The sequence below is a fragment of the Rana temporaria genome, chromosome 4 (genome assembly GCF_905171775.1).
Source record: "Rana temporaria chromosome 4, aRanTem1.1, whole genome shotgun sequence".
Lineage (NCBI taxonomy): Eukaryota > Metazoa > Chordata > Amphibia > Anura > Ranidae > Rana > Rana temporaria.
In genome coordinates, this window is record NC_053492.1 from 51871752 (window position 1) to 51892861 (window position 21110).

The following is a 21110-nucleotide window of genomic DNA, read 5'->3' on the forward strand; positions in this document are numbered from 1 at the left end:
ACTTGAACGTAACCTACGCCCAGCCCTATTCACGTAATACTACGTAAACGACATAAAATACGACGGATGTTCCCTGGTCCATACCTTTGCATGAGTTGCGCCTCATAGATGGGGAATAACTTTACGCCAGACGTACGACTTACGTAAACCGCGTATATTAATGCGCCGGGCGCAAGTACGTTCGTGAATCGGCGTATCTCACTCATTTGCATATTCGAATCGTAAATCAATGGGAGCGCCCCTTGCAGCCAGCGTAAATATGCGCCCACGATACGACGGCGTAGGAAACGTATGTCGGTCGGATGAAGCCTATTTTCAGGTGTATCTTGCTTTCAGAGTCAGGTGCATAGATACGACGGCGCATATGTGCACTTACGCTACGTGAATCCGGGCCATAGTGTGTATGCAAGACTGATGAAAGTCAGCTTCATCGAAATTGCGCTGAAAAAATGTATCGGATTTTATTCCATTAGAAATTCGATCGTGTGTACACGGGATTAGAAAACTCCTTATCTTGCAGATCCAAATTGTAGTATTATTATTGTTGCATTGTCATCATCCCATCAGGCCCTCCCTATGTGGATGAGGCCTTATGAAGTTTGTGCCCCTTTCTTTTTTTCAAAATTAGTAGAAAAGCTTTTACAAAAAAAGTGTATGTAAAGGCATTTTAGATTAGGGAGGCATTTTTACCCCTTTTAATGTTTTTATCGCTGTCTGTATCCTTGCAAGTGAGATTTACCTTACTTGTCCTGGCAAGTAGTGACCATTGTCACCATGACTGAAAGTAATGCCCTGTACACACAAGCGGAATTTTCATCGGAAAAAAGTTGGAAGGTTTTTCCAACGGAATTCCACTCAAGCTTGGCTTGCATACACACGGTCACACAAAAGTTCTCTGAACTCTCGAGCGTTAAGAACGCGGTGACGTACAACACTACGACGAGGTGAGAAAAAGAAGTTCAATGCTTTCGAGCATGCATCAAATTGTTTCCGAGCATGCGTGTTTTATTTCCCGTCGGAATTCCATACAGACGAATGTATTTTCCGATAGGAATTTTTTCCGTTGGAAAAATTGAGAACCTGCTCTCTATCTAAGTCCGTCGGAAATTCCGATGGAAAAAGTCTGATGGGGCATACACACGGTCAGGAATATCCGATGAAAAGCTCCCAACCGAAATTCCGACTGTGTGTATGCGACATAAGAGGAAATCCAAAAAATGTGAGCTGTCATCAAGCAAGAGGTGAACTCCTGAAAGTGGGCACCTGTTCCTATGACTGCTCTCTAAAGCCATCCATAGATGGTTCAAATCTCAGCCAGTTCAACAGGGACCAGATGAGATTCGATCCATCTATGGGCAGGCTGATTGTACCCAAGTCAATCCATCAATAAACTTGGGTACAACCAGCATGTCGGATTTCTTGCATGCGATTATTGCCAGCGGCTATAGCCACTAGCATAATCATTGTGTTCTCAGGGCAAAGACGACTCCTACGCCAAGAGAACACAATAGCTCCACGGGAGGAATTCCCCATCAACACTAACACACCATCGGTCCTAAACTATGAAAATGAACCGAAGTTCAGTTTCATCGGTCCAAACCATCCGTGTGTACGCCCCATCGGTCTTTTGTCCTTCGGACAAAAATTAGAGAACTTTAAAATCGAACCGATGGACCGCTGACCGATAGGTCCAAACCGATGGTTAGTACACAAAAGCATCGGTTCAAAACCCGCGCATGCTCAGAATCAAGTCGACGCATGCTTGGAAGCATTGAACTTCGTTTTTTTCAGCACATCGTGTGTTTTACGTCACTGCGTTCTGACCTGATCGGATTTTGAACTGATGGTGTGTAAGCACATCAGACCATCAGGCCGCTTCAGCGGTAGACCGATGAAAACGGTCCGTCGGACCATTCTCATCGGATGGATCGACCGTGTGTACGCGGCCTGAATGTTTTGATGGGGGAATCTAGCTATTTTCTTTCCTGAAACCACAGCAAAATTGCTGATGCTATGGCCTACCTAAGACCTATTTCCTTTTATTTCCTGTGGAGTCTTCAGAACAAAAAGTGAGTGGAAACCTCAGCAGGGCATAGACAGCAGAATATCTTTATATTACACTTTGAAGAAGGTGAGAAGTTCACACATTGCAGATTGGTTTCATCCATTTTTCTATCATTTAAAGGTGATATTTGAGTTGTAGGTGGACACTGGTGGGCTGAGTCAGTTCCTAATTTTTTGTAGGACTTGCATATTCCCAAAAGATATAACTTCCATAATTCCTGACTGTTCCTGTCCACTTGGGAGTGTTGGGTGTTGCCGTATAACGTTTGTGAGTTCATGCTCCTCCTGTTACACTCCCCATAATATAAAATAAAGAAAATAACGCCATCAGTGATGGTGGGACCCCCCCACCCGACCACAACCAACCACTTATTCTTCACTTTTGTGATGGCATCAAAGTTTGCTTCTTCTTTTCTTCAATTATAATATTCTTCCCTGGTGATCCTAGCATTTTTTTGACTTTCAGTGCTAGGGTGGCAAACCTCCCTAATCTTCTAAAGGTGCAGCTTTGTCACCCCAGGATAAGAAATACATACGGTGTGGGTTCAGAAAGCCAAAACAGCTGAAGGAAGCCGATTGGACAGGCACACTGCATTGACTTTTCACGCTAATAAGGTAAGTATTATAGCACCATGCACGCTAGGGACATTCTCTAATAGGATAGGGAATGTTTTATGTTGGGGTTTAATAATTCTTTATTTTTCTCTTAAACCCATCATGAACCAATAAATGTGCATGCTCCTAGTTCTGAGACCACACAGGCCAATCAGCGCTGGTTCTCACATATGTGATCACTGTGATAGCCAATATTCTTAGGTTGTTTACACGCCAGCCTGAAGAGAACACTGGGCCCCCATCCGTTTGAGCATAGAGAATGAGTTAGAAAGCATTACAGAATGTTTAAACTAGTTTTGTATGTTTTATTTTTTATTTTTGCCTATTGTAAAATCTAATATTTAGTCTGCAAATTAGAGTTATTTTCAAGCTTATGGACGAAGGTGCTAAATTTGGTTTGAGCATCTAGGATTCAATGACCTTTGATCAGGTAGGATTTAACAGGCCTATGTTACTAAGTGTGGTTTGACAAACCCTTCACTTCACTGCAAAGGTCTGAAGTCTAACTAGACAGAAACCTAGCTGGTAATGTTTCTTTATCTTAGAGGGGTTAACCCCATTCATGAAATCTGACCTGGGTACATATAGCTGTAGTGTTTACTTATGTCTCTCCAAAGCACTAAGTTCCGTGTCTTTCTGCTGCTCCGTTCCTCTGTTATCAGCATGATAACTTCTGACAAGTTCTCAGACACTGGAGATAAAAGGAGCTGGAAATTTGTGTTGGGGAGGGTGATGTAAATAGATTAGCAGAGAGCTGGCCTATTCACACTGCAACTCTGCTAGTTTCTTCATTCCTCTGTGTGCCTTTTCTACAATCAGCTCACCTACAGGGGTTTATTTACGAAAGGCAAATCCACTTTGCACTACAAGGGCAAACTACAAGTGCAAAGTGCACTTGAAATTGCACTGAAAGTGCACTTGGAAGTGCAGTCGCTGTAAATCTGAGGGAAAGATCTGAAATGGGGGGAAGCTCTGCTGATTTTATTATCCAATCATGTGCAAGCTAAAATGCTGTTTTTTATTTTCCCTTGGATCTACAGCGATTGCACTTTGCACTTGTGGTGCAAAGTGGAGTTGCCTTTAGTAAATAACCCCCACAGTGCATGCCCAGACTCCATTCCGACTCCTGAAACAGGAAGAAAGACTTCTAACACGAAGTGCACTTTCTAAAGAAAGCAGAAAGCTGAAGACAGTAGATACACATGTAAAATTTATGTAGGGAGATTTGTTTAATCTCTGTGTATCCTCTGAGGCTATTCACTTCACTGGGTATAGGGGAGGGTTTACATCAATTTTAATGTTTTATTGTCATTTGTTACTTTTCAGACCAGTGTCAGTATCGAGCTCAGGTATCAGACCATGGATGGGTCCGTGGGTGCCTGGAACGATGGCGAGTTTTTGGGCAACACAAACATACAGTCTGAACTTGACATCAACTATCACTTAGAGACGGACAGCTTGCTTTCTGGGCATAGCCAAAATTCTGCCACGTCACCAGGCCGGTCACACCAAAGTCTGCACTCTGGGGAGAGGACATTCCGAAGGTAACAATTCTTCTTTTCCCCCTATTGTTCCTGGCATACTTTTAAGGATGGTATTGCATGCCTAGTTGAAACTTTCCTTCAACCCTTCTCGTCTTAAATCAGAACTCATGGTAGGCTATAACCTTCTACCCACGTATCTATGTTCAACCTTGTCTTGTTGGAGAAGAGTCCACTAACATACTGTAGCCCGCAACTCAATAATTCTGAAACCACTGTAATGGCTTTAAAATGGTAGGGTCTATCTGGGCTATAAACATCTGGTTCTATATGTGATGTGCAACTCGAGATTTATGGAATAATCTGCATAGTTCCTGCCGCAGTCTTTAAATATATACCAAACTTATTGTTTGTTTGTATTTGTGATTATTAGAGCTCATAAGGGTGGTTTTCCTCAGTGTGTTTTTTTACAAGTGTTGTGGCTATACTAGTGACTATATTTGTCTTGGGATTTCTAGTAACCCCCAAAATTATGACAAGCAGTGCCCAACTACTGCTCAGATTGCTGGATTTATTGTTATTACCTGTATACAGACTCGGCAACTGAAGCCCATCACGTTGACAATTTAAATCAATGTTATAAATTATATAGCTATTTTTTTGTTTATTAAGTGTTTATTGGAAAATTGCCAAAAGTAAAGTACATGCTCACGTGGGGAGGTGCAGCATGGTGCGGCGGTAGAAAACACTCCAGATGCGGTAATAGAACTGTATTGTGATTAAAGTCCAAACAAGCACAATTACCTATTGGGAAGACAACCAGTCCGGGTTCACTCACAGAATGTTGTAGAGAACAGTGTACAGCAGGTCTCAGATGTGCTGAAAGCATCTAGAATGCAGACTGGCCGGTCTGTGCCCAAATTGGGAGGCTTCCAGGAAGGTTTGTGTGTCTGTGCTCTCTCCCTACTCATCTGGAACCTCTTCCTACCACTAATACTGTCCCAGTCAGATGAATGACTTGTCCCTATACTACCCTCATGCAAAATTTGTGCCAAGCCCAAGAGCCAGGGTCTTAAATAGACTTTTTCTGACCCAAGATGGCCACCAGGGTCACATGGGGCGGGAGCATCCAATTGGATATCTCCCCCAGTGACCCAGGTAACCATAGAGGAAGCATATGCCTCTCAACTTCCTCTCCCTTTGCACTGCTTATGCAGGTGAGCGCAGAAAAAAGTATTGCAACCGAAGCTTGTAGTGGACCATGCAGATCTCAAGATAAGAATGGTTATTTAACCCCTAACTGCATATATACAATGCTCCAACCTGGAGAGGTTGAAAAGAGAGAGGGGGCTCAAAGAATAACAATATGCATCATGTATCAAAAGATGTAAGAAACTTTATTCTGATTAAAAACATGGTGGGTGGACAACGCTGTAGGTGCTAGGCATTTCATGATTGGCGCTATTGTTGCACGAGCATAGCTGTGGACTTTTGGAGGAGATATTTGATGGAACAATGTAGGTGCTGGGCATTCCATGATTGCCACTATTGTTGCACGAGCATAGCTGTGGACTTTTGGAGGAGATATTTGATGGAACGCTGTAGGTGCTGGGCATTCCATGATTGCCACTATTGTTGCACGAGCATAGCTGTGGACTTTTGGAGGAGATATTTGATGGAACAATGTAGGTGCTGGGCATTATATGATTGGCGCTATTGTTGCACGAGCATAGCTGTGGACCTTTGGAGGAGATATTTGATGGACTTTGTTCCCCATTACTCCCCACCACCTCCCGGCTCCCCGCATCCAGTAAGCCAATAGATACCGCCCCCAGCCCTTCCCACTGTCCTACTTCTTGCTTCATAGGCTCGAGCCTCCAGGAGGGTTTGGATGTGGGTCTGCTCTCTATACAGCTCATCTGTTACCATAGGATTTCCCGGGAGGAGATGACTTGCCTTTAATTACCTGCCGTCCGGACGGTCCTTTTGTTACATGTTTTTGTGTCATGTATGTCCTTGTCATTTGTGGCTAACTACTGGTCTGCTTGGACTTACCGACCAGACCATGTAATTTGAGTTCCTTAATTTATTGTCCACCCACCATGCTTTTGATCACAATAAAGTTTCTTACATCTTTTGATACATGATACATATTGTTATTCTTTGAGCCCCCTCTGTCTTTTCAACCTCTCCTGGTTGGAGCATTGTATATATGTGGTTGAGCACAACCTGCTGTGGAGAAAGTAGACTGCGCCTGCCCACACTCATGCCAAAATAGGACACTAACTTAAGCCCCATACACACGGTAGGACTTCAAACAAACTTTTCCGTGGATTTTTGTTTGAAGGGCGTTGGCCGGGAACACCCATAGCATGCACACGGCAGGACTTTTTCCGCAAACTTTCCCAAAATCACGTGATTTTTCTGCTCTTTTTCTGCTCTTTACCGCCACCCTTTGGTCAACTTCTGCTATTGTTGGTTGATTTTAACATTGGTTCTGGGCATTCTGGGCATGGATTTTTGTTTGAATTGCGTTGGCCGGGAACACCCATAGCATGCACACGGCAGGACTTTTTCTGCAAACTTTCCCCAAATCACGTGATTTTTCTGCTCTTTTCTGCTCTTTACTGCCACCCTTTGGTCAACTTCTGCTATTGTTGGTCGATTTTAACATTGGTTCTGGGCATGCGTGTTTGTACTTTGGACTAAAGTCTGATGGGTTTCTGTACACACGATAGGACTTTGCACCGTAGGACTTTTGTTGCCGAAAAGCTTGTCCGTTTGCAGAGCGAACCTTTGTCCGATGAAAACCGAAAAAGTTTGTCCGATGGAGTGTACACACGTTCGGATTTTTTGGAAAACCTACTCATTTTGAAGTTTGTTGTCAAAAAGTCAGATCGTGTGTATGGGGCTTTAGAGTGAATAGTTACGTTAGTATACAATAAATAGTACTTATGTAGATATGTATACAGTGAAGGCGGCTTCACTCGGCTGTGCCTGTGTTGACGTCAGACCGCTCACAGCCCGTGGCCGTGAGAGGAGGGGATGGATGGCAGCAGCGGCCCTCCTCCTCTTGTATAGCGGGCTGCCCAAGTCACTCCGAGTCCACGACGCTGGCGCTGTCACCGCTTCAGTCACGGCCTGACACCCCCACAGTGTGTGGCACCCCGGTGCGGCCCACTTAGTACGCCACTGAGTCCAAGTACTACATCATGCATAGGCTACCTATATAAGACGTGTGGGTGTACTTTATATATGAATTAGAAAGTAGAAAAGTATGAAAAGGAAATGAAGAGGAGAGATGAGGATAGGGAATATTGGGAAGCCTTGGTCCTTACTATAGCAGACAGGCATCAGATGGATTGCCGATTGGCTAAAATGTTAATTGATTAAAAAAAGCTAATGAGTTTCAAAGGAAAAACCTTCCCCTTCTCCAGTGCTAAACATGTAGGAAACAATAAAGGCATTATTAACATAAAACCCCTGTGATTTTTTTATGATTATATTGTGTAACATTTTATATGATTGTAGATTTCATAGATCTAGGTGTTATGTGAAAATGCATATTAAGACTATTAATCAGATGATTTCACAATTTTTTCGTATTTTTCTTATTATACATAGCTATACTAAATGTAAAAAAAAATATCTGCAGATGGTATACAGTTTCATTTAGCACTATTTATTAACTTCCATATTTCATGGATGTATGTTTTCAATTGTATTATATATTGTTTTCTGTATGTTTAGCCCTAAAGAGGGAGGGGGAGGGGAGTGGGCTCCCTAATGGAAAATAAAAAAATGTGGGGCTTAAACCATTCTTTACTTTTATCTGAAAAATGGGCTTAGATATATATTATTTTAACACAACTGTGATAATAGAAATTGCAAGCAATGCATTTTCTCTTGCACAGAACATTCTTCATTGCAGTCTAGTTTTCTGTTTTTGTACTTATAGAAAATCAGAACAAATGAATATTTCTAAACCACATTAAAGTGGTTGCAAACCTCAGACATGAAATATGAACAAAGCATATCCCTTTGTAGCGTGTACTTTTCCCAATCTAGAGCACTAAGGGCCAGATTCACAAAAGAGATACGACGGCGTATCTCCTGATACGCCGTCGTATCTCTGAGATACGATTGTCGTATCTATGCGCCTGAATCATAGAATCAGGTTACGCATAGATAGCCCTAAGATCCGACAGGTGTAACTGTGTTACACCGTCGGATCTTAGGCTGCAATTCTAGGCCGGCCGCTAGGTGGTGATTCCATTGCGGTCGGCATAGAATATGCAAATGACTAGTTACGCCGATTCACGAACGTCCGCTTTGCCCGTCGATCTAAATTTACATTGTTTCCGTAGAGATGCGTCGCGTAAAACTAAGCATGCCCGCTAGGTGGTTTAACCAATGTTAAGTATGGCCGTCGTTCCCGCGTCAAATTTTTAAATTTCACTTTGTTTGCGTAAGTCATCCGTGAATGGTGCTGGACGCCATTTACGTTAACGTCGAAACCAATGACGTCCTTGCGACGTCATTTAGCGCAATGCACGTCGGGAAATTTTAGAGACGGAGCATGCGCAGTACGTTCGGCATGGGAACGCGCCTAATTTAAATGGTCCCCGCCCCATTTGAATTAGGCGGGCTTGCGCCGGGCGGATTTGCGCTACGCCGCCGCAAGTTTACAGGTAAGTGCTTTGTGAATCAAGCACTTACTCTGTAAACTTGCGGCGGTGTAACGTAAATGGGATACGTTACGCCGCCGCAGCGTAACGCTTTTGTATGTGAATCTGGCCCCAAGTGTCATTTCTGTCTTCTGCTTTGTTTCTTTGCTATCTCTTCTGCCAAGTTTTCCCGACACCAAGAGAAAAAAAGGTGACAAGGGAGGGAGCTCCAGCACACAGTCTGTTATTGACAGCCTCAGCGCTGTACCTGTGTGCTGTGTGAAGAAGGGTGTGTCCCTTCCTTCCAATCAGCTCTTAGAGCTCCCCTGATCTCTGCAGAGTGTAATTTCATCTCTTCACCCCCTGTTTTTGAACAGCTCAGATAATCTTTATATATTCAGCACTTTGAACGGATGTAGAGAAGAGAAGACTCAGATATACAGGTACAACTTATGTAGGAGGCCAGTCACTTTACTGGTTATGTATAAGGGTTTACCACTACTTTGAAGAAAAACTGGCCTACTCATACCTCCCAACTTTTTGAGATGGGAAGGAGGGACACCTACTAGCAAAAGTAGGTAGGTATAGGACACACCCTGCCACACCCCCTTAAAAGAGAATTATAAAAAAAAAAAGATTAGTTAAACAAGTGCTTTCTTTTACCACTACTATTTCTTTATATTGGCTTTTTGAAATTTACAAATGCAGCAGTATAGACATTGGATGAAAGGTTTAGCAGTGGGAAACGCTTTTTGATAGATAGGTAGTGCATTTTCCTATACAACTATATAGATCATTCCAAAATTAGGAGGAAAGAGGGACAGAGGGATTTTGTTCCAAATCAAGGACAGTTTGGAGCGAACTGTAGGGCATTATCTGTAAAAATAAATATCAATTTATCAGCAAGGATAAAAAAAAGACAGTATGAAATAATGAGTCCACTGCATGGGGCCATTTTTTTCCCTTAAAGCCTACAGTATTTTTCATCAGAATATTTGTAGCCATGTGCGTAAATACATTGTAGGGTGTTTTCAGTACCTTTATTTCGCTTATAACGTACTATGTTTTTTATGGGAGTATAAATCCAAAAATACATAGTCTGGTGCTAAGCAGTTCAACTCACCAGACATAGATGGTACAAAAAAAAAAAAAAAAAACTTTGGGCAGAATCGTCACATGACCCAGACATCCCAAGTCTCCCGCAAGGGGTGGGAGTCTCCCGCATTTTCGCTGGGGCTCCCTTACACCCGCAAGTGCAGCACAATATCCAGACTGCAGGGCCAATTCATTGAGAGACGCTCAGCAGAGCCAATGCAGACACTCCCCCCCCCCACTGCTTGCACAGCCAGACAGGAGAGAGAGCTGCTTTTGATCCTCCTCTTCCCGTCCTCCCCTCCTGTGTCTGCCCGGCCTGCACTCTTTGACGGTATGGTCTGCCTACCAGAAGGGGATATGTGGGTTGGAAGTATGAAGCCCAGCAAGCCCTGGGATGGGGGGCAGAGGAGGGACTGCGGATAGTGACATGGCTTAACTGTCTCTCTCTCATCTCCCCCCTCTCTCTGTCATCCCCCCTCTCTCTCATCTCCTCCCTCTCTCTGTCAGCCCACCTCTCTCTCATCTCCCCCTCTCTCTGTCAGCCCCCCTCTATCTTCCCCCTCTCTCTCTGTCAGCCCCCCTCTCTCATCTCCCCCTCTCTCTGTCAGCCCCCTCTCTCATCTCTCCCCTCTCTCTGGCAGCCCCCCTCTCTCTTATCTCCCCCTCTCTCTGTCAGCCCCCTTCTCTCTCATCTCCCCCCTCTCTCTGTCAGCCCCCCTCTCTCTCATCTCCCCCCTCTCTCTGTCAGTCCCCCTCTCTCTCTCATCACCACCTCTCTCATCTCCCCCTCTCTCTGTCAGCCCCCCTCTCTCTCATCTCCCCCCTCTCTTTGTCAGCCCACCTCTCTCTCTCATCTCCCCCCTCTCTCTGTCAGCCCACCTCTCTCTCATCTCCCCCCTTATTCTGTCAGCGCCCTCTCTCTCTCATCTCCCCCTCTCTCTGTCAGCCCCCCTCTCTCTCATCTCCCCCTCTCTCTGGCAGCTCCCCTCTCTCTCTCATCTCCCCCCTCTCTCTGTCAGCCCCCCTCTCTCTCATCTTCCCCTCTCTCTGACAGCTCCCCTCTCTCTGTCATCTCCCCCCTCTCTCTGTCAGCCCCCCTCTCTCTCATCTTCCCCTCTCTCTGACAGCTCCCCTCTCTCTCTCATCTCCCCCCTCTCTCTGTCAGCCCCCCTCTCTCTCATATCCCCCCTCGCTCTCATCTCCCCCTTTCTCTGTCAGCCCCCCTCTCTCTCATCTTCCCCTCTCTCTGTCAGCCCCCCTCTCTCTCATCTCCCCCCTCGCTCTCATCTCCCCCTCTCTCTGGCAGACCCCCTCCTTCTCATCTCCCCCCTCTCTCTGGCAGCCCCCCTCCTTCTGATCTCCCTCCTCTCTTATGGTCCCCCCTTTCTCTGTCAGGCCCCCCTCTTAGTCCCTCCATCCTCCCCCTCTCTCTCTCTCTCTTTCTCTCAGCCCCACACCTGTTTCAAGCAGAAACACAGCACATACTTACTCCTACCAAAATAACCACTTCAAATCACTGAAGTGGTCATGGTGGTTACAGCATTCCTTTAATATCTCTCAGAAGGAGTAAACCTCTGTATGCTGATTCCATTTCATCTGGCACCTCCCTGAAATTAGTTTGCCCCCTCCCTGAAATCCGTTTTTGCAGGTTGGGATGTCTGCATGACCACCGCTATAAGTAGGTAAAAAGGACTATCAGATAGTTTTTTTTAATGTAGCGATAAGTTCGATTTGCCAGAGTGGGGCTTTCATTTGATTAAAACAGATCAATGTGTACAGCATTTGTAGCCAATGTATTTCAGGGGTCAGAAGGCACACCCTTCATCAGGGTTCGGGGTATAATGATAAGAATGAAGATTGGGTTCACAGAATTCTTGGTGGAGGAAATTAAATTGATAGTGTAGTCTGTGTAGACACAGTAGCTAGATCTGGAAGCCTAAACCAGCTGCTGTGATGCACTGTGACACCCGCAGAAAACATATTTTGGCTTTTGGCATACTCTAGGTAACTAACTATACATATAAGAACATTTTGTATTATAAAACAGTACACAATAGAGCAGACACAGCACTAACTATAACCCTAGTGTGAAATTATACCTAAGGACAAAACTTTTATGGGCGGAGTAGGGGAGGGTTAAAACTGCTGTCCCATTAGGGAGATTTCCTTTCACTTCCTGATCTGAAGGCTCAGAAGGTGAAAGGCTAACTATCCAATATATCTCCAGTCACTGGTACAAGTTTCCAGATTTTTTTCCCCCGAATTTTGTTCCAATGGCAATTAAAAAATATGAATTTACCTTCACTTTCATTCATGGTGACATTAATCAGAACAAATTGAGATGGTGAATATCCCGGGGAGGGCACAGACAGCAATTGAAGTTTAACTGTGGTTCTAAACCCTTACTAATCTATCCAAAACTCCCCAAACAATTTCCTTTAGTTATATATACGTAAAAAGTGCTGTCTTACTCATGGTAGGCTGCTTGTAAGATATCGGGCCTTTTCTTGTCAGGGCTTTGTATGGTGATGAGTTTCAGGAAGTGATTCCCAGAAGTGTTCGGATATAAGCGATGAAATGCCGTAGACAGGAAATCCCTGTGTCTAATCCATATCAATAACACATTCTGTTTACCCAACATAAATCCACTTAGTCGGTGAGTCATACATAACAGATCTGGGAAAATGGCACACGTTTTATTGGGAGAAAAAAAGTCTTGTGTTTCCTGTATATAATCATAAATACAAGATTTTTCACATGTTGTAACTACAAATGGTCAGAGTGGAGTGACACGTGGAGGTTATTTACTAAAACTGGAGAGAGCAAAATATGGTGCAGCTCTGCATAGAAACCAATCAGCTTCCAGGTTTTATTGTCAAAGCTTAATTGAACAAGCTGAAGTTAGAAGCTGATTGGCTACCATGCACCAGATTCTGAGTGATCCAGTTTTAGTAAATATACCCAATGGGGTGAACTGACATGGATACAGTGGAACCTTGAATCCGTTCCAGGAGAATGCTCGTAATCCAAAGTACTCGCATATCAAAGCAAGTTTCCCCATTGAAGTCAAGGGAAACGAAAATAATTTGTTCAACATTGACTTCAATGGCATGCAATATCGCATGTGGCCAGAGATGGGGGGGGCACCGGAGAGCCTCGGGAACACACGGAAAGGCCTGAGAACAGCTCAGCTGACCTTGGCAAACCTTGGAAAGGCTCGAGAACAGCGTATTTCAGAGATTTTCCGAACGGCGTTGATCGGCTCCACTCGACTCCCGCTCCCATCCACCTCAGGCCAAACGCGGTACTGCACACCGCTTTGGCTTGAATCCTGTTCGTTTCGCAAGACAACACTCACAAACCGAGTTAGGATTTAAAAAAATACAGTGCCTGTATTGCGAAACGCTGGTTAACCGTGTTACTTGCAATCCAAGGGTTCCACTGTTAATCAGTTGTGTATATGTTCCAATAAGGACTACACTTTACACTACAAGGCCAAACGTTTGTGGACAACTGACCATTACACCTACCTATATGGCCAAAATGATTGAGTTCAAAGGTTTCCAGTGGAGGGTACTATTATTGCTGCATCAATAAAAAGACAGATTGGACAGTTGTGCACTTCCAACCTTGTGGTGACAGTTTGGAGAAGGTCTTTCTCTGGTCCAGCATGACTGTGCCTCACCTGAATGAGCTGCTGGCTTGGAATGGTCCTGTTTCCCCACTTAGTGCACACACTGCCAGGCACACATAGGTAGATTCACAAAGAGTTAGGCCGGCTTATCTACAGATAAGCCGACCTAACTCTGAATCTAAGCCGGCCTATGTTTAAGTATATTCTCAAACAGAGATACTGGTACACTTAAACATACCTAAGATAGGCTGGCTTGCGCCATTCTATCTTAGGTTGCAATGTTTCTTTTGGGCGCTAGATGGCGCTGCCATTGCGGCCGGCCTAGATTATGTAAATGAGGGGATACGCCGATTCCCGACGATTTACGAGCGTACGCCGGGCCTACACCGTCGAGTTACGTCGTTTCCGTACGCGATAGGCCGCCTAAAGTTATTCCACCTATGAGGTGGAATAACAATGTTAAGTATGGCCGCCGTTCCCGCCACGAGGTTTACATTTTTTACGTCGTTTGCGGCGGTGTAGCCTAAAAAGAGTAGGCTAGGCCGTCCTAATTTTAGGCGCCCATACGTGAATCTACCCAACAGTATTTTCACAGTTTAGGGTAGGTATGGAGGAGGCATGGAATGCCCCAAAGAAAATGAAGTAACTGTGGACTCTTCACACTATACTTGCAGGGAACTTCCACAAAGTCATTACTTGCTAGGAGAAATGCTTTAGATTTGCCTCTGTTTAGAACTAGTAGTTGTATACATTCTCTAAAGGGAATAGGCTTAGGCCAGTACTCGCAGGCCTCAAGACATCATCTGCCATCTTATGACATCCAATCAACACTTCTTAGTGAGGGAGATGCAAACCCACAATACCACCAACAAGTGGGCAGCACAGTGGTGCAGTGAGTAGCACGTTCGCCTAGCAGCAAAAGGGTCGCTGGTTCAAATCCCGACCACGACACCATCTGCTTGGAGTTTGCATGTTCTCCCTGTGCCTGCGTGGGTTTCCTCCAGGTACTCCGGTTTCCTCCCACACTCCAAAGACATGCTGGTAGGTAAATTGGATCCTGTCCAAAAATTGGCCCAGTATATATATGTATGACTGTGTGTCCGAAGCGTGTTGAGATCCTACGGGGTAAAATGACCGCACCAACCAAGCAGACACTGGCTGGAAAAAGCGCCCAGAGGCGATTCAGTTCTCATGTGTAGCGCTATACAAGTCATTCATTCATTCTTCTGTCCAGTCTCCACAAAGTATCCTCCAGAGTGCTTCCCAAGATCATATGCGAGAAACCCCAGGTTTTAGAGAATAGACCCCCAGCCTAAAATATGGCTGGGACCTTGATGATCTCCACACAATGTCTCAGCAGACTTCCCAGAGGAGCAGAGCCTCTCAGACAGGGGATTCCTCTAGCAGGGCTAGTTCAGGATCCAAGAACCCTCTGCTCTGGTGCTTCAGACCATTTATGGGATTTTCAACCACCTTCTTGACACATCCCTCCAAGGATTGGCTGAGTTTCCATAAATATTTAAGCTGGTCTCCCATCCTAACTTCCGCTGTAATTCCAGAATCTTCCAGAATGCAAGGGAAAGCTATCAGACCAGCAGCCTGTGTAAAGCCTGGTACATACTATTAGTTTTTTGTTCATGCAACCAAGGTTGCATGGAAAAAAACTGTCAGCTCCAGTCGGAGCCACTGTGCTAACCATGCAAGGTTAGTTCAGAAATCTCCCCCAGGCTGAGCTGTTGTGTTCTGACTGGGGGGTGGCCTCCCTGCAAGAACACTCCGATCAGCGCTCTCTGCCATTGGCTAAGAACACTGATCGGGAGTTGGTTGACTGCTGGTTTTCCAGCATGCACATTTGACAGACAGACAGACATACACACAGGCCAAATTCAGAACATTTCATTTTTAACTGGCCATTGTCTCCCGACATTCGGCCGTGTGTATGGGGCATTGCACTGAGTAGGCTAGAACAATGAACCCCTGCTCCACTGATTACTGAACTAAATTTCCTAGCAACCTGTACTAACTAGGAGGGCGGTACACCAGCCAGCTCCATAAAGACATGGTTTGGTGAGCTTGGTGTATAGAAAATCAAGAAGTCAAGTGACCTGCACAGACCCCTGACCTCAACCCTACTGAACACCTTTGGGATTAATTGGAATGCCAACTGTGGACCAGTTCTCATTCAACATCAGTACCTGACCTCACAAATGCTCTTTTGGCTAACTAGAGTACCAGTTCCCACAGACATGCTCCAAAATCATGTGAAATACTTCCTCAGAAGAGTGGAGGCTGTTAGAGCTGCAAAAGAAGGCAATTTCATTCATTATTGGCCATGGTTCCAGAATGAGATATTTTTTTATTTTTTTTTTAAAAGCCTGTGGCGTGCAAAACACAACCCAAAAACTCCACCCGGTGCAGGAAAAAATGTGCACACACATAAAGAGTGAAACACAAAAAACTGCGACGGGTGCCATCGTCAATGGTCCTCAAAAGAGGACCCGTCTCTGATTCCCCGGGGCGTTAGGCTCCTGACAGGGAAAAGAGTTACTGTGGTCCATACAGCCGTAGCCATATGGACCCATCTTGGTCCAAGCAGCCGAAGCCACAAGGACACAACATCCTCGGAGGGACGGCCCTCCACTGGTCCTAGCCAAAAGGCCGGGCCCTAGCGGCAGGTGTCAAAAAGGTGTATTGTGGAGATAAGTGACCAAAAAGGTGCCACACATTGAGTGCCCCTCACACACTCAGTGCAATGTATGGCACCCCTGGACTGCCACTCCAGGGGCACTATCTCCACAGGCTTTTCAACGGTCCCTAGCCCCCGGTCCGGACCGGCAGCACCCTTCCCAGCCAGGAAGGTAGGAGAAGAGGTCGGGGAGAGTCCACCTAGGCAGGCTCTACCCACAACCCCTATCTCTCCCACCTAATCACATTCTGGAAGTACTACCCGCTCCTCCCGGTTAAAAGAGGAGCAAGGGTTCCCTCCAGAACAACTGACTGGGGCAGATACCACCAAATCCAGGCCAAAGGCCAGGGACCCGGCCTCTTGGCTTTGACCTCATGCCTCTCTGTCCCGATCAGAAGGCTTTCACCTCCACGCCAACAGGCTTAGCGTCCGCCGACTGCCATCCCTTTCCCCCTCTCACAGGGTACCGGGGACAGTCAGCTTAGCACCACCTATTGGCAACTGATAAGAACAGAAACTACACTTGATCTTAGCCAAAAGGCCTGTCCAACAAGCTCATGTAGGTGTGATTGTCAAGTGTCTACCAATTTTTGGCCATGTAGTGTATCTAGCTGCAAAAGAATACTGTGTCCAGTTCTGGAGACCTAACATACAAAAATATATTCATAAAGTCGAACCAGTCCAGAGATAAGCAACAAAAATGGTGCAAAGCCCGAGGGATAAAATATATCAGGAGAGACTGGAGCAACCTAATATATACTGTCTTGAGGAAAGAAGGGGAAGGGGTACATGACTTTACTGTATGCATGACCTAATACATTAAGAGCCCATTCACACTATATTGCTGCCACATGAGCAATAAATGGCACTTCAACGCATATTGCCAATGAACATGCATTCCAGCACAGCACAATGCCTGACAATGCACCACCACCAAAAATGCATAATATTTGGTCTGTTGTGATGGGTTTGGCAGCCCATTCATCTTGTCTGTTACTGTGTTTTTTTTGCTTCTTGAACCCCCCCCACACTTACATTTATTTGGAACAAGCAGCATACGTTAGTTGTGGTCATGTGAACTGCTCTATGCACACTGCAAATCACATAGTTCAAAATTCCAAGGTTTTCTCAGGAGGGAGAGGGTGGCTACATTCCTACATGCAGTGGGACCATGGAGGACAAACATAGCCACCCTATTAAAGGAAATCAGATCACAATAGCAAAAATTTGAAATTTGGAGCTATGGCGGAAGCCGAGAGCAATAGAAGGAGCTTTTCCGAGTCAAGAATATATACTTGAATAGAATTTAAATTTAAAATTTTTAATTTAGTGACACTTTATACTTAAAATTGGCAGCATTATGAAGATACCCTGTAAACCTGTTATTCTTCTGTGTGATGGGGAATCACTCTTGGGCATAGACTTGCATCTGGGGACAGAGCCAGACATAGTCTGCAGGCACAGTGGTTGGAATGGTCGACCTGATTTCTGGTTGGGCCAGGTTGGACCTTTTTCTGAGTTTCCAGGGGTGAAGTTTTTATTTCTGCCCCATTTCCTATGGAGACTCTGGGAGAGCCCATGCAAAAGAACTCCAGAGTGCCACGAGACTAATGCAGATTCGAAAGAGGTAACACTCCGGCTCCTCTTGTTTAATTAATTGCCTTTCTGTCTGTGACTGATACATATGAACCTCCTTCCAGCCCTCAGCCAGCTGGCGCAGCGAGATCGTTCCTTTGCTCGGGTTGTCCCGTGCGCGTTACTTGTGACAGCTCTGTGGAGATTCTCTGTGTTAACGAGAAAAATCCTTCCAAATCTTGACAGATGAACTCTCCGCTGACCAGTGTGGAATACAAATGAAACGAGCTGCTTTTCCTTCCAATTTTCCCTTGCATTATCATTAGAGCTTCTGTCGGGTTCTGCGACAAAGAGGACGGACACAGTGGGGGCACCAGATGTTGTGTTTTAAGTTTGGAACAGACTGAAAAATGTACCAGTAATTCCTAATTATTTTATTGCCGTCTTTAGAAAGTGGATGGGCAAAGCTGCCTGAACAAGAATCAATAAAACTATACAGTAGATGGCAATGACTGAGAAAGCATTAGATTAGTTTGGATGCACCAGATAATGTGCTTGCAGATCTTACTGATATTTATGTAATCTGTAGTCCTGGTGGTCATGATTCCTTAAAGACTGAAAGTAGAACTGTACACAATTTATTTTGATAACGGGAAAGTTATATCCCATGTCGGTTTTTTTTTCTGTCATCTGTGTCCTTTTGGGGAGGTTTCCCTTCACATCCTGTCACATAGCCAGAACAAGAAGTGACAGGAAATCCCTCCAAATTGAGGAAATTCCTGGTTGTCAACAGAGTTAATGTCCCTATTGGGGAGATATTTCTTCACTTTCTGTACCATGGCCACAACAGGAGGAGAGTGGAAATTCTTCCAAAGTAAGGAAATCCCTGGCTGTCAACAGAGCTAGTGTCCCCATTGGGGAGCTCTTCCTTCACTTTCTGTGCCATAGCCACAACAGGAAGAGAGAGGAAATCCTTCCAAAGTGAGGAAATCCCTGGTTGTCAACAGAGCTCGTGTCCCCATTGGGCCAAGAGCAGGCCACCACCCCTGCCAGAATACACAGATCAGTGGGATGGATCATGGAATGCTAGTTTTCCAGCAGGACTGTTTGACAGAAGCCGGTTGTTTGAAATGGCTTACATCAGGTTCTAGTGATTGGGTTTAATTCTACGAAGGGCTGATATTTTTACGATGGGTTGCTGCTAAGCTAAATTAAATTAAATCTGAAATCCGGGCAAACTTCTAAATCTACCCTTGGGGGTTAAAAAGCTGATTTATTTACCTTATCCCTCGCTCCTCTGGCAGCCGGAACGCTTTGGGGGTGCGGGTGGGCCTGCGCTATTCTCACTTGGAGGATTGCTGGTCCGCCATTGTACTTGATGATGTCAGAGAGCACTGGGTGGTATGCCAGAGAGAAGCAGCTTTGAAGGGCCTGGGTCTAAGGGAGGAGAAAGGGTTACCTATACCCTAGACAAAAATGAGCATTTATCCCTTGAAGTGTGGGGGAGCACCACTGCAACGGTAGTTTTGAGTTTTCTCTAGAGCTCAATGATAAACACTTAGGCCGCGTACACACGGTCGTTCCAAACCGATGAGAATGGTCCGAAAGGCCAGTTCCATCGGTTCACCGCTGAAGTGGCCTGATGGTCTGATGTGCGTACACACCATCGTTCCAAAAAACGATCGGGTCGGAACGCGGTGACGTCAAACATACAACGTGCTGAATAAAACGAAGTTCAATGCTTCCAAGCATGCGTCGACTTGATTCTAAGCATGCTCGGGTTTTGAACCAATGCTTTCTGTACTAACCATCGGTTTGGACCGATCGGTCAGCGGTCCATCGGTTCGATTTTAAAGCATGTTTTAATATTTTGGACCAAAGGACAACAGACCGATGGGCTATACACACGGTCGGTTTGGACCGATGAAACTGAACCTCGGTCCATTCTCATCTGACTGTACAATCTTTGTACAATCAACATTACATTTAACAAAACTATGTAATATGGAGGCCTACATAAACTATGCAATCAGTTCATATGTAGATTGACAGACACTTGATCTAAATACATATTGGTAGATCTAAAGCTGGTCATACACTTGTGAATTCTGATTGTACAATTTACTTTATATCTACCAACAATTGTGTAGTGCACAGACACAAATTGATTGAATAGATGAGGTAGTTTTGGTAAAATGGATTATACAGGAACTGTATGGTCAGATTGTAATGTGCATGGTGTCCCTTAAGGTCCATTTACATTTTTGTGGTTCATTAACATGTGTTAGATCAGGTATAGTGTAACATGTATTGTGTTAAGGCAGACCATTTAAATAAATGGGCTTTCAATTCACCAACATTACCTGAAATGTGGAAGTTTTGTTACGCAATGCACCACAATAAACTATCATGCGTTGCAGGTGAGTTGCCTTGGTGGGTTGAGGTGCCATTCAACATGTACGACACTACAAAGCAACAATGCAAGTAACATGCTTTTCCGTGTGCTGCGGGAACCCCAACTCAATTGTGTAAATGGGTCCAAAATAAAAAGTGTTTATACTGACCACAGGCAGCAGAGGGCGCTGAGCCACCAGTGGGTATATATATGCAGTGGGGGGTGTGGGTTCTGTTGAGGAAAATCTAGGTAAAGCACACACAAAACTAGAAGAGAGAGATTTACACTGCGTGAGCAGAGAATATCTTCCCTCAACTCTTTTTTTCTAATTATAAGCCGCGTTCTTCCGATGCCAAAGAGCCAGAAGAGCTAAGCCAAGTGGTCCCGGCAGGATTCAGCTGTAAAGCAATATAAACAACTCGCAGACTTTATATCAACAGAAACTGGCCCGTTATTGGCCAAATGTCTGCAGAATACTCACAGAAAGAAGATCAGTCCCCCCAAAATGATTTCTGCACACTACAGAGTATTTGGTTAGAGAAAACCGATACTATGAAAATGACTAAATACCACAACGTTGGCTAGCTCTCAAACCTGACTCTTAATACAATACAAAAAAAAAGGAATTATATAGGTGAGCTGTTGCGATCCAAAAAAAAAAAGATTTATAAAAAATAGCATAATTGACTGTCTCACAATCAAAAGTGGTTAGATTACAGTCAACGTTGTCAGAAAAACCAAAGGGTCAAAAACACGCCACGTGCATGGTATTATATTCACCATGGCATTAAATTGCACATTCTTTCAATTTGTTCCAAATGTCTTGATGGTTTAATGAGGTATGTTGGTCTTCCTGCAGACAAATAATCCATGGGTATACGTGTAGCGCTCACCCCCG

At 44.7% G+C, this 21110-nt stretch overlaps 1 protein-coding gene across 12 annotated transcripts in view; it reads left to right on the forward strand.

Moving 5' to 3' along the window:
- Positions 1-21110, forward strand: part of OTOF (otoferlin) — a 465027-nt gene that overhangs the window by 182257 nt on the left and 261660 nt on the right. For all 12 annotated transcript variants that reach the window (XM_040348386.1, XM_040348390.1, XM_040348393.1 and 9 more), the window contains exon 5: positions 4006-4223. In XM_040348386.1, the coding sequence (XP_040204320.1) occupies positions 4006-4223 (218 nt within the window). The remainder of the gene's footprint in view (positions 1-4005; positions 4224-21110) is intronic.